The sequence below is a fragment of the Sinohyriopsis cumingii genome, chromosome 4, assembly GCF_028554795.1.
Source record: "Sinohyriopsis cumingii isolate HCF-2022 chromosome 4, ASM2855479v2, whole genome shotgun sequence".
In the NCBI taxonomy this organism is placed as follows: domain Eukaryota; kingdom Metazoa; phylum Mollusca; class Bivalvia; order Unionida; family Unionidae; genus Sinohyriopsis; species Sinohyriopsis cumingii.
Genome location: NC_142964.1, coordinates 26,946,342 through 26,960,921, shown reverse-complemented (window position 1 = coordinate 26,960,921; position 14,580 = coordinate 26,946,342). Strand labels below are relative to the sequence as shown.

The 14,580-nt window shown below is 39.4% G+C and overlaps 1 protein-coding gene across 1 annotated transcript in view; it reads left to right on the top strand.

Annotated features, from left to right (window-relative positions):
* LOC149800851 (uncharacterized) overlaps positions 1–3,788 on the top strand; it is an 84,380-nt gene extending 80,592 nt beyond the window's left edge. The window contains exon 18 of the mRNA XM_089954864.1: positions 2,320–3,788. Coding sequence (XP_089810990.1) covers positions 2,320–2,818 — 499 coding nt within the window. The 3' untranslated portion in view covers positions 2,819–3,788. The remainder of the gene's footprint in view (positions 1–2,319) is intronic.
* Positions 3,789–14,580: the final 10,792 nt, after the last annotated feature.

Genomic DNA, 14,580 nt, shown 5'->3' with positions numbered 1-14,580 from the left:
CAGTCCTCTTAATAGCTGAAAACTGTGTAATTCTTTATATTGAGCCTAAGTGTACATTATTTATATTGCTATTACTTGATTAAGAAAGATCAATTTAATGAAGCAACGCTTGCATCGCAATTTTATATCACAAATTCAAATATATTCCTTTTTTATAATAGTAATATACGGTTATATTTCCTTAGCTTATTTCTGCCTTTGTTATGTTATATATATATATATATATATATATATATATATATATATATATATATATATATATATATATATATATATATATATATATATATATATATATATATATATATATATATAACGATACCATTCGTCATGTAGTTAGTTTGCAATTTTTGAATCTATAACTGTAAAGAATGAGCCAGAATTCTGTATGAGGAAAGTAAACATATTATGTTTGAGCGAAACTTTTCCTTAAATCCATCTCAAAACTATTTGCACTTTTAATAAACAATTTGTTTGAAAATAGGTTTATGTGAAAATTTGGAGAATAAAGTTTCCTGTGTTTTGATGTCACACGTATGTCTCAAAAGAAAAGACAGTAAAGCTTATTGTCTGTATTTACTCTCTAGCCTTGCTCTGCTATAAGGATATACATCGAGTCAGTCACCTAATCAAATGAACAAACGTTACTTGACTGACTAATACCTGAGATTACGTCGATAAACCATTAGGAGTATAGGTGATCATCGGCGAGTGCCTCTGCGATAAAAACATTTTAAAAGACAAAACTCGAAATAGTTTGTTAAACATTTGCAAAAGGTTGGCAGCTTTTGAAGTTTTAAAAGCATGTCTCTCTCTCTCTCTCTCTCTCTCTCTCTCTCTCTCTCTCTCTCTCTCTATATATATATATATATATATATATATATATATATATATATATATATATATATATATATATATGTAGTTATTTTTCTTTGTAGATGTAAAAGTACCTTCAACTGCTTGATACTTTTCGCCCTATCAAAACAGTTTTTATACATATTGCTCCCGTAAGATATTGTGACATTTGACGACCTTGGCAATGCTTACCAAACCGACAGGCCCACCAAAACAATATTCAACTTATAACAAATACATGCTATGGTATGGTTAGCATTCCTCCATATTTGTGTGTTGATTGACCTTGCAACTTTCGTCAATTTAAGGGATGCTTCAGTAAGATTGGATACAAAAGAAGTCGAATTAGGTGCACTTCCCTTTTCAAAACAAATGACGAAATTATTTAATATCCGTTGCGTTACTGTTGTTTTTATTTCATCTCCATTACTTTTTTTAAAAATAGTATAACTTTCATAATAATACAAAAATGTAAAAGCCATCGAGTTTGGCGGATATGAGACGTTGCTATCATCTATTCACTTTCTTAATCTTGAAAAAAAAAATCTTTGAGAATTACGAACTTTATTAGCAAATGGATTTTTAACTCACTGTGCTATTTGGTTCTGGAATATTTAAAAAACCATTGATATATAGATACAGTATATACGACATAAATTATACCGTATTCATTCGGCGGCTCCGCGTATTATTAGCTGCATACAAGTCATATTAGTATGTGGGTTTCAAAGAATATATTTGTTTGCGTGCGTCTTCCAATTGCATGCTAGTCAAATGAACTTTACCTCAGATAATTATTTCCCCTTGCATTGTTAGTGGATATTAGAAACTAAATACATATTTCTAGAGGGATGCTGTATGGTTGCTTTCCTTTCTGTGTCAAATTAGGAAATCATCTGATTCGTGACACATCGACGGTCAACATTGTAAGTATTTGTAGGATAGTGGTGGTGACATTATGTTTACCGTACCGAACTGGACACTGAACGGGCCTTGAGCAGTAGAACACGACCAAAATGACGTTGAGCCGCAAAACACCACCAAAATGACGTTGAGCCGTAAAACACCACCAAAATGACGTTGAGCCGTAAAACACCACCAAAATGACGTTGAGCCGTAAAACACCACCAAAATGACGTTGAGCCGTAAAACACCAAACCTCAAATACGGTTATGAGTATTATGATCTAAATAATGTAACAGCAAATATACGGCTGAATGTTCACCTATATCATGACCATTTGGACATACAACATGATATTTGTGTTCAGGTAAATTTGTCGATTTTGTCCAAAATGCATAGGATCTAGGATAAATTAATGTTCAGCACATCACTCGGAGACCGTTACATTGCTAAATTTCTTCACCACCTAAATAGTCCGTTGCTTTGTATATATTAGCCATAGATATATAATATGATACGCAAAAACAAATGTGTTATTAAGTGATAATCTCTTTTTCGCAGTCCACGCAGCCGTCCTAATCACTTCAGCTGGCTGTATGACCCTTTACTACCCTATCTTAATCCATCGATAGCAGCAAGGCAACCGAGTCTGGATGTTTCCAGACAAGATCTACCCAGACAAGACGATTTGCCGCCATCTTGGGGTCAGTCCCCGAGGGAAGAAATGCAAAATTCCGATGGTGCGGATGGGGAAAACGGGGATAATCAATCTAGTAGCAGGGATGTTACAGGGGAGAGAGAAGCGTTAACCATAGAGAATGTAGAACGTTATCGAATGCCTAGTGTAGACGACATGAATAGCAGAAATCAAATCCTCACAAGGAAGAAAGAATCAATGAATAAACAGACATTTGGAAACACTAGAAATAGTTATTCCAATGCGATCTTTGAGTCAAGAGAAGTGAAGTCAGACAAGCATAAAGTTACTCAACAAGCTGAATCGTATGGTTATCCGAAAAGGCAAAGACCAAAAAGACGTAATAAAAACGCTGATGTTTGAATCAACTGATATTGGAAACCGATTGTATCCACATCACGTGTTCCAGATATATAAAATGACAAACATTGTATTAGCAACTTGATTAAAAGATGATACAAATTATATATACTTCTGTAAAAGATATGAAAGATGTTTCATTCAGTTTTCCTGAGATAAAGAATGGAATGAAGGTTTATTTTTATTTTACGTATTTCACAAAGGAAGCATCATGTACAATATATGAATGCAAGTTTACTGAAGATTCGTGGTTTCTGCAGCTGGTTTCAAGTCGGGGGACACTACTAAGGCTTGGAGCGCAAGTACTAGTGTTGAACATGAATGAAACAAATTTGAAGGAACAAAAAAAAAACATCTGGCAATATTTTGCTCTGACCATGTTGTAAAATAATCCATACACGGTTGACAGGAGTTTAAACCTATCAGATGATTTGGAACATATTAATTTATGAGTTTTCAGCAAATCTAATGTGTTACATCAATGTTTTTGAATGAAATGCATTTTGTATAATGATTAAATAATTATTTTGTTTTACATTTTATTTATTTGCTCAAGGGGTGATCTCAAAGTGGAACATTTTTATGTCATGGTATTTCAAATTCAAATTGACAGCTGGAATTGTTTCCTAGAAATCTAAAAACAACAAATTGCCTATCTTTTTTGTCCACGTGGGTTTCTCTCTGCAGAAAAGCATTGAGCTCTTTTAGTATTGTGCATGTGCGTGTATATTGTTTTTTGTTTTTGTTTGTTTTCTTGATTATGTTTTTGTTTGTTTTTGTGTCATAGAGTTATGAAAGCACGTCCATAAATTAGGGCATGTTGATTTTTACGGTCAGGGTGTTTTGGTATTTTTTTTTTTAAATAGTTTAATGCAATCCGTATTTTGTAGACACTCATCCTTTGAGATATTTCATGGATTGTTTGAATGTATAATGTTTATTAAAATTGTTAATATTCAGTTTTCACTTTAAATCCGTATAGTTATTTCATTTCATAAGCAGCAGATAGGGTTAACAGACCTTTTGCTGAAACGACATTTTTGAAAAATAAAGCTTCGTAAAGAAATGAAAATATAAGGTAAATAACGTCAAACCGAAGCCTCTAATTTACCAACAGTTTCTCAAACTGGGTTAGTTTATTTCGTTATTTTATCGCTGTCGTTAGTGTTTTTTAAAAAGTGTGCGCGTTCGTTTACCCACCGTGGCGCTTCAATGAGTTCGCATCCACTCTGTTGCTGTAATTAAATCATTGTTATATAAATAATGGCACCAGCTAGATTAGCTCGAGAGAGATTAAAAACAATTAAAAAAAATTCTTTCTGTTCGTGATTCTGTTACACAAAAACTACAAGAACGTCAGGAATCTCAAGTTGAATTTGCAGGAAGTTCAGAATAATTATTTAAACCAATTGACGAACCAACAAAGAAAATTGTTATAACCTTTGCCAAGATTCAGAATTAAAGTTATGGATAACTTTACGCCTGAAGGTATTGCCGATATCAAGAACCGAGACAAATTACTTGATATTGTCGAGTTTGGCTATCGTGAAAGAGATAAGTATGTAAAACCCAAGTATATTAATACTCTAAAAGCTGTTGATTGAGTCAGGGATATATATCGTATCGCTACTAATACTACGCGAATCCAATCTAATGAAGATATTTATAATTTTGAGGACTTTGAGAATACAGTAGGTGGGTATATTGAAGATGAAAATAAAATAGAAGACGAAAGGGATAAGAAATGAAGCAGCAACTTAAAAAAGCAAACGTACAAAGATCACCCTTAACACTATGGAAGAAAAAAGCGGGTGAAACAACGAGAGAGGGAGAAGGAGCAACAGGAAGTGGTTTTTCAACTCAAGGAAGGGGTTTTATTGCTTGTCCTAACAATGTTCTTTCTGACGTAGATATATTAAAAATTCTGATTGGAGGGAATCGTGCTGGAAATAATTCCACAGAAATTATTAATGAAACAGCTGACATTTGTCGAAGATTATTTATAGGCGGTATCATGGACATCGATGTTTATCGGTCTCTCATTGATGAAATCGTTGATGATTATCACAGTGATAAAATAAATAAATAATAAATAAGATGATCGTTCATAATGTTCAACGTGGACCTGTAATGGTAAGGTTGATAAATTCGCCATTACCTACTTATAAAGCAACTTACGGTGATGGACTTGGCGATGTTGTTCATGGTCTATTTAGAAGGATAACCCCAAAAGCAATACTGATTGCAGAACAACTAGAAATGAAATATATTGATCTTGTTCGTGAAAAAGTTCTTAGCACAGTTGGTAATGCCGCCGGTAAAGCTGTTTCAGCAATCAAAGAAAGACTAGCACGATTAATTCGACAAAAACCACAACCAGTAAAATTACTCAGCACCGATGTTATGCCTGCAAATGTCCGTAAATGATAAATCAAGCTGCAAATCAAAAACTGTCAGAGTTGGCTTGTGTACCCCTGTTAGAAAAAGAAAAAGAAAAAAATATAACTGCAAGTCTGATAACAGGAAGTGGTCTTCATATTAGACGATAACAAGCAGCAGGGGGGGCGAATCCGACATTTTGTCCAAACGTCATTTGGCTTAATTAGTACTTTCTGCACTCAGCGGATCTGGTGTCGTCAGCGCCTGGTAAAAAAAAACGACGTCGTCGTCGAGGGGATCGTCCGGACGTCATTTGGTTTAATTAATACCTTCTGCGCGCCGATCCCAGCGTCGTCAGCGTCCGGTAAGCACATCGACGACCGCGTCGATGTCATCGCCCCCCCCCCCCGCTGCTAAGTGGTTATTTACAATGAAAATTAGTTACAACTAACCGAATATTTGGTCAAGTCCGATACGATATCGTGTCCGAGGATCATGTAAATTTATCGTTACAAATCCATGTGGGGTCGACTGAGCATGACTAAAAAAGTTTCGAAAAACATTAAAGTCCATGTCACCGCCGCACCATGTCTGCCAAATATTTCGTAGCGTGTGTGTATCAACGCCGTTGAATACAGCAAGAATATTACAGTTGTCTCTGATTACTTTTGGAATCTGAGTGTATCGTTGAGTGACATATATCACGTCGGTGTTTTTATGCCTGCCTCTGGAAAATATCCTAGCTGGGTTTTTTTGATTGTCTAACATAACATCATCGTACACGACTAGATTGTTGACGTCGCCATCAATATCATCGATACCTGGTGCATCATTGATATCTGTAATAAACTCAATAACATTTTTTTTAGCGATCGCTGATGCATTCTCGTTGAAATCTTTCAACACCTCGTAGCATCGTTGATCATCTACGCTAGGGGCGATTAAATACAACTTATCCCACTTCATCCATCTCATTATTAAATTGAGTAACAATTGCGTCTTGCCGGATCCAGATGGTCCGATGATAATCATCCGGATCGAGTTTGGTAACGCTGCAACATGCTTAACTGGTTCTCTTGTTTTAGTCGCTGAAAAGTCAATTATATTCATGTCTCTATACATAAATTATGGATCTATATTGTGTGAAGTGTAGAGTGCGTACTGGCACAAATGATATGACAACCGTTACAACGAGAAATAACAGATCGGCGCTTACTGGTAAGTGTGTCCAATGCGGTACAAAGAAATTTAGATTTATTTCTATTAGACCCGGAGATGTTTTAAAAAAAAGCGAGGAGGTGATATTGCAGCCAAGTTATCAAAACTCCCCGGAACACCGTGGGCAAAGTATCCAGGAGAAAAACACCTCCCAGGATATAGCTACTGTGGCCCCGGAACACGATTAGATATCAGACTCGATGATCAAAATCAGCCCAAACCCGGTGAGTATCCAATAAACGCTATCGATAAGGCGTGTCATGCTCATGATGTTGCTTACTACAAAAGTAGCGATCTGCAACAGCGTCATATCGCGGACGTAAAATTAATTCACGCGTTAAATGCTATTCCTGATAAATCCGTCAAAGAAAAATTGGCCTCATGGTTGGTAAAATCGGCTATGAAAGGTAAATTAATGATTGGAAGCGGAGCTTCTCGCGCTGGTAATTGAAAACGCTAGCGTTTATAATAACAACATGGAATCCATCTATTATTCTCCGAGAGGATACTGGAAGGGGAAGGCCGCAATTGGTAAGCTTGCAAGCGCTGCAAAGGTAACAAAGGCCACTGCGGCTAATTGGTTATCCAAACAGGCTATATGGCAAATCTATCTACCACCGCCTAAACAAATCAACTTTTCGCGCTTTGATATCAGCGTACCTAATGAAGTTCATCAGGCTGATATACTATTTCTGCCGCATGACAACGGTTACAAATACGCGCTAACCGTAGTTGATGTTGCGAGTCGATACAAACAAGCGGAGCCGTTAAAAACAAAGTCAGCAACTGAAGTGGCCGATGCGTTTGAGCGGATTTATCGAAGAGGTCCTCTGCGCTGGCCAAATCTATTACAAGTTGATCCTGGTAGTGAATTTCGCGGCGCTGTTTTATCAACGTTGAAACATCATAGCGTCGCGGTACGACGAGGTCATACTGCGTTACATCGCGATCAGGCAATTGTTGAACGATTCAATCGGACTCTTGCTGAACGGTTATTTGGATATCAATACGCGAAGGAATTTATCCAAGAAAAACGATCTCGTGAATGGGTCAAAAGGTTGCCAGGCGTAATTGCAGCGTTAAATAACGAGATTACCCGAGCAATCAACATGAAGCCCAGCGACGCGATTAAAGAAAAGTATATACCCGGAAGATCAAAAATAGATAGCGTTTCCAAGCCGATTCTCGGCGATGTCACCGTGAGATATCTGTATGAACCAGGAGAGCTTGAAGGCGGTAAAAAAAGAGCTACTGATCCTATCTGGAGTGTTACCACACATAACATATCAACGATAACACGATCAACTAATAGACCACCGATCTATAGACTGGATCCAACTGCCCCACAGCGCGGATTTACACGCGAGCAACTACAAGTGATACCTGACGATACTCAATTACCCCCGCGTGGTCTTAACTAGCGCCGTTGCGTCTATTGCACTCAAGACAGGTCAACCTCACATTGTTTTTGACATGACCGAGACTGTTATCGATCCTGTCCACGGTAAATTGGCGAGCGTCTTTATCCGAATAACGCCAACTCATTATACAATTGCAACTCGCGCAGTGATTATTCTGTTGTTGTCGTAACGCAATTATTAATTCGGCATCAATATCAAAACGCCGTTGTTTTTTTTTATCCTGTTGGCGGTAACCCGAGAGTTTTCTATCAATGACGCTTGCATCGATGGTGACTCCGTCGGTGACTCCGTCACTGACTTCGTCAACAACAATTCTTCGAAGCTGATTTATTCTCCGTACTCGGGACACCGCAAGATAGACTAGATTGGACCATTCGATGCGATTATCAACTATCCAAACAATTGTGTCCGTGATGGTTAGTCCCTGCGAGGAATGTATTGTTGTTGCGTATCCTAGCGTCCACGGGGATTTATCAGCACGTAGCGCGTCCTCGACGACGCTGATATCAACGAGCACGATATCATTCAGCACGAGAATTTGTTTTTCTGTCCGGCCTGGAATTTCAACTTCAATGTTCTGCCGCCGTGTATCCGCGGGTCTATAACATAACGGCACTGGACGCGTTGGAAACTTTTCCTTATGCAACGTAAACAACTTCCGCTGAAGTGTGTCCCTGACTATCTTTCTACTCGCTACAATCAAATCGTTTGGTCTCCATGTTTCCCAGAATTCATTTAACGGCGTTTCCGGAATCACCTCGCGGATTATTTCACACTGAATTCTATCCGGCTGTAATCTGATTAATTTTTTAACCCCGCGCAGTTGTTCATCAAGTGCTCGGTAATCAGTATCGGTTTCTTCATAATAGTCCACAAAACCCTTTAACCAATCATGTGGACCCTCGCCGACAAATGGTGGTGGTTGGCCATGATCCCCACACATGATTACCGCTGTATTCGCGAGCAGCAACCAATCAAGAAACATTCGTAAAGTATCTAACGAAACAGTACATATCTCATCCCAAATGATAACCCCAGGAATAAATTTTTCACCCATTCGATCAGGAGTCCACTCACCGCCGCTGTATCGAAAAAAGCTGTGATAAGTAACGGCGTCAACATTTCGTTGTTTTATTTCTCGCGCTAGTCTATGGGTCGGTGTAAGCACGATTATACTTGCCCGCGTTCGAAATAATTCAATTGCCCGAGTCGTCTTTCCTGACCCGCCACAGCCGCTTAAATAAACCGTCTTGTGTCTACAAATTGGATCAGAACACGGTGGTGCATTAGACCATTCCGATAATTTATCACCGCGTAAGTAGTTGTTCTCAACGGTGACATCTGCTGATGGGGAATAATCGCGTCGTATTTCATTTTTAATTCTCCATGTACCCCAACTCTCGTCCGGACTAGTAAACCCGGCTACGTTTTCCTTGTACGCTACGTCAACATAAAACGAATCAACGGCTACTCTAACGGCGGTGTTAGGAAATCTATTTATCATCGAGAATAAATTGATAGCGGCGTAACCCAGCATAGACGCCCTCAAATGCGGGTATGCCGGGCTGTCTCCATCGCTGTAGGTAACAACTGTACCCAACCTCGTTCCATTGGACAGCAGAGCTGTTTCGCAGTTCACGTATCTATTTTTCGCCACTGCGTCCTTGATTACGAAATCATATTCTGCGTCATCTATAATCAGCCGTGAGCAATATCGTTTGTAGTCGCAGTTTTTTCCACCTTGTGTGAACTTACCGATTATTCTTCTACCGAGATCTTTTGCCTCGTGGTTTCGTTGGTTGAATATCTTCCTGGACCATTCGACGATATATTCCTCGTCGGCATCGATGTGTTTTCTGGATTCGTCAATTATGCTATCTAGACGCTCCGGTTCTGGTAACCAGACTTCAGTCTGCGCTCGGTATGATATAATCGCGTCACTGACAATCAACGATACAAGCATGCTACAATCAATCATATACCGTAGCAGCGCTATTGGCAGCCACTTCTTTTCAGCCATGTGTCTACCGATCCAAATATAGCAACAGCGATGAAGTCCTGCCGCGAACTCAAATGATACTATGCGAGCGAATCCGGTTAAATCAAAATCAGGCAGTGGTCCATTAATAGCAACACGAGCCATTTCATGTCTGGGGTGTCCAAATCGTTTGAAATACTCAGCGGCGGATCCATACCCGAGAAAACTCGCTGGATAACAGGCAACCATATCAACCGAGATCATAGCGTCGCGGTTGTATTCAGTGTTCCATAGTCCACCGTGATAATACTCCAAACAACTGGATTGTACATCCGGTAGAAATTCCTTGCGCGTTGGGCTCCACGCATTTTTCCTCGCTGCAACATGAGCCGCAACCGATGGAATCGTAAAACAATTTGTTAGCAGTTGTTCATCATGCTCTTCAAATTCCATGGCGGTTTTTTTCATCCTGCTGTGAAATGCTTCAGTGCGATATAATTCACCGTTTGGTCTTACAAACTGATCAAAGGTATCAGCGCTGCGAAGTAACCACACTGATACAGGGTCGTTTTTACACAAACAAGCAATAGCATCAAATAGTTTCCTCTCCGCGAGAAACCCGTTCTCTTCCAGGAATTCCCCCGGGATATACTTTACCGTTCTATCCCGTGGAAACAGTGTGATCGCGGGCGTCCATGCGTGTTCGTTATGATCAATAATTTTGATTGGGGCTCCATTTGATTTATACTTCGATTCGTATAATACTTCACCGGTTATCGTTGTAACGGTTATTGGAAATCTCAACGACGTTTCTAATCTCGCTATGTCGCTGATGGTTGCTCCACGCTCTTTTACGGTTAGTTCCCACTGGTTGATTTTGCTACGTCGTAAATCAGTCAATTTGTTTCCTCGACACGCATTTGTAAAATGCTCTGTTACTCGTTCTGCTACACAATTTATCCCCGTTGACTGTTTCATTGGTTTCAGTTTTCCGATATCAGGTTTCTTATTTAACGGGTATATTCCATAAACAACTGCTGTTTCAGGATACGCTCGTTCATAGTATGGTCTGTCAATTCCGGTTAACAACCCCGGCTTGGAGTCGCGGCTAACAGTGACTGTTTTCTTGTCGCTGAGAACTGGTTCAAATTTATCACGTATGATCCAATCACCTGATTCCACCCGGACAATGAATTTTACTCTGAAGAAATACCTTTTACCGTCAAGTTGTGATATTATCGTTGCTCCGCGGTTGTCGTTCATGGTAGCATCAACAACGCCATCAATTCGAAATGTTGACCAACTATGAGATGCGCCATCACGCTTGAATTCATCGATACAATCGCGTATTTTACTCAGCAGGGTTCTATCGTTTATTAACGCTTTTGGTGCGTCCTTGAGGACTCTATCGAGATTGAACTTAATATTTTTCCAGGGCTTAATTGCTGCTAATCTCTCGAACTCATCCATATAATTAAAACAAGTATTTAAATGAAAGAATATAGTATAATGAATCACTGCAAATGGTTGATGATTGGGTCGATAACCCCGTGCAATAAATCATGTAGAGGCGAATTCTGCGGGTATCATTTACAAAGCGTTCGTAATGGTTCTCTTGGCCCCCTCCCGTGCTTGGTTTGTCACGTCGGTGTAAGAGGAAATCGCAGTTGTGTATCAATTGTGGCGGAAAGCGATACAGGGAACTAAAACGCTATTATGACAAGCGAATTAAAAACGCCGTCATTGACCCCACCGCCGACTTCGTCATCAAAACCCCCCAAGACTACGTTGAAAGATTTATAATTAAACCAAATAATAAATTAGACAAATAGTATTATTATACAAATGGACCAAGAATTTCAGCCGCATCCTGTGCTCGTCAATTACGAGGCATCTCGCGACGGCATTGTTAGAAACCGCAAACTGAAGAAGCCGGTTGGTACCGTAAGTAATCAGGGGTATCTGATGTTTGGTGCCGGAAAGAAGAAGTACCATGTTCATAGGGCGGTATTTGAGGTATTCAACGGATTAATCGAAAATGGACTTGTGATTGATCATATTAATAATAATAAGACTGATAATTCTCTTATAAACTTGCAAGCTGTCTCGCAGAGTCAAAATACCAAAAAAGGCCAAACCGGTAAATACCCAAAGAAAGCAAAACCCGTAAAGTCATTTGATACAACAACTCACGAGGAAAAAATATTTCAGTCGATGAATGAAGCCAGTAGATACTTTGGCTTTTGTATCGCCTCAATACGAAAAGTAGCAGAACGAGTATATCAAACAGCAATCTCAAAAAAGACCGGGCATAGAATTCGATTTTCATATATAGATACGAAGTCACCGGCGCCCATGGCGCTGACGAAGTCGCCATGACAATAAATTGTCCATTCCGGAAGAAAACAAAGTATTCAGTATTGTTGAACACCTCGGGATCGATACACGGGGTTTCATTTTTTTTTATTTAAAAATAAGATGTTTTATAGGAATAATGAATATCGAAGACATCAATAATATATTAGCCGAGATTTCAAAATTAAAAAATCAAGGAATTGAATTATCTGATGGTCTCGACAGTGAAAAAATATTATCCGATTATGAGATTATTAACGAACAATCGAAACGGGGGCGTTTTACCCTGGCCCGCGAGTACTTTTTCATAAAACGATTACAACATACGATCAATGAAAACTTGTACCACAATGACGCAAATGCATTCATTGGACTATTCACTGCCGTTGAGATAATACGAAAAAAACTCGGACGTGTTTATGAACGACGCCGGGAGATTTCTAGTAAGATCAAAAACATTAGAAGGATTATAGACGAAAACTCCGGCGGGAAATTAGAAATTGCTTCGCAATTGCAATAATGGTAGGCGAATCACTTACTACTCGGCTAGCCAGAGAGCGGCTAGCAGCGCTTAAAAAGTTCATACCGTTACGAGACAGGGTCCGAGAGCAACTTCAAACGCGGCAGCAACTACAAACCGATTTTACTGTTGGAAGCGAACAACTCTTTGCCCCGGTAACTAAAGCGACCAAAGACGTTACGGCGGCAACTGTACCCGTCCTCGATGCGCTTGAAAAGATAGCGGCTCAGACCGAACAAACAAAAAGGTCTTTAGAAACACTAGCGGCTGCTACAACACGGAGGCCACCGCCACTCGCTATAACCGAACCACAAGAACCTTATGTTACAATGGCCGACGAAGAAGAACTAGGTGCTACCGCAAGAGAACCAGAAGAAGAAATACCGGAAGAAACACCGGAAGAAACACCGGAAGAAAAAGAGAAAGGGAGGAATATACCCAGTAATATACTCAAGAAGAGCACAAGGGATCAAATTAGAGACCTCAGGGACAGGAGGGAGGAATTAATTGATTTTACTATCTCCAATTTTGCTAAGAGCATACGAGATAAGGAGCATATCAATAGCGGTTACGAGAAAAATATAAAGTCGTTAAAGGATTGGACAAGAATGGTGTATTTAGCGAGTGAACATAAAGACGCATTACTACGTGGTGATGGTCCCGATTACGACGCATTCCACAAGAAAGTTGAAGAAAGGGTAAAACTAAAAAAAGGAAAAGGATACTCTGTTGGCAAAGAATCCTACGGCGTTACCTGTCCTAACAGTGTTCTCAGTGATATATCACGGCTAGAGGTACTAATCGGAGGAAAACGAGCCGGAAATAACTCTCCGGAAATAATCAATGAGGCCGCTGATATTTGCAAGCGGTTATTTACGGGCGGTATCATGGACGTTAGTGCGTATCGAACGCTCATAGACGAACTAGTGGATGATTAAAAAAATTATCGTTTTTGTTAATTCTGGCCGTTTTTGGTCGTTTTTGGTCGTTTTTGGTCGTTTTTTGACCGTTTTTGGTCGTTTTTTGCCATTTTTTGACCGTTTTTTGAGGGCAAAAACCCCAGGAAATCATTTAGAGAAAATCGATGTTTTTGCTGAAAAATCGAAAAAAAAACGACTATAGGCAACAAAAAACGACCAAAAATGACTAGAAATCAGGAAAAAACCGGAAAAAAACCGGATTTTTATCGAGGGCAAAAACCCCAGGAAATTTTGATAAAATTTATTCCGGTTTTCCACACGGCGGTGGGGAGGGTGATGATCACAATCACTAATTGAAAAACCGGTGTTTTTATAATAAAGATGATCATACACTACAACCACGATAAACCAGTACTCGTCTACGTGGTAAACTCGCGATTGCCTGTTTACCGCGCGTACTATGGAGATGGTCTCGGTAGCACCATTGCGGGGTTATTTACAAGAATGGCTCCAAAAGTAGCGCCGTTAGCCAAACAATTAGGAATGAAGGCTATTGATGTTATTCGTGATAAGGGTATTAGTGCTATTGGAGATGTTGCCGGAAAGGCGCTTTCTGCTGCAAAGGACAAACTAATGTCGTTGGTGAGGAGAAAAAAGCAAAAACCACCGGTGATGCCATCAACGACAGTGATGCCTGCAAATGTCAGTAAAGTAATAAATAACGCCGTGGAAGAAAAACTAGAGTCGTTGGTAAACAGTAATCAAGATGACGCCGCAAACATAATAGCGGGGAGTGGTTTAAAACGACGACGATGATTTAGATGCATCAGCGTATTATTAAATAAAATGTTTAAACGAACAGCTGACCCGGCGTTTGATATGGACGCACCAGTGCACAAGGATGATTCTGTCCGTAATTATCAATTTTATTCCTATTATGCAGTACAACCCGACATACGATCGCGAATTGAACT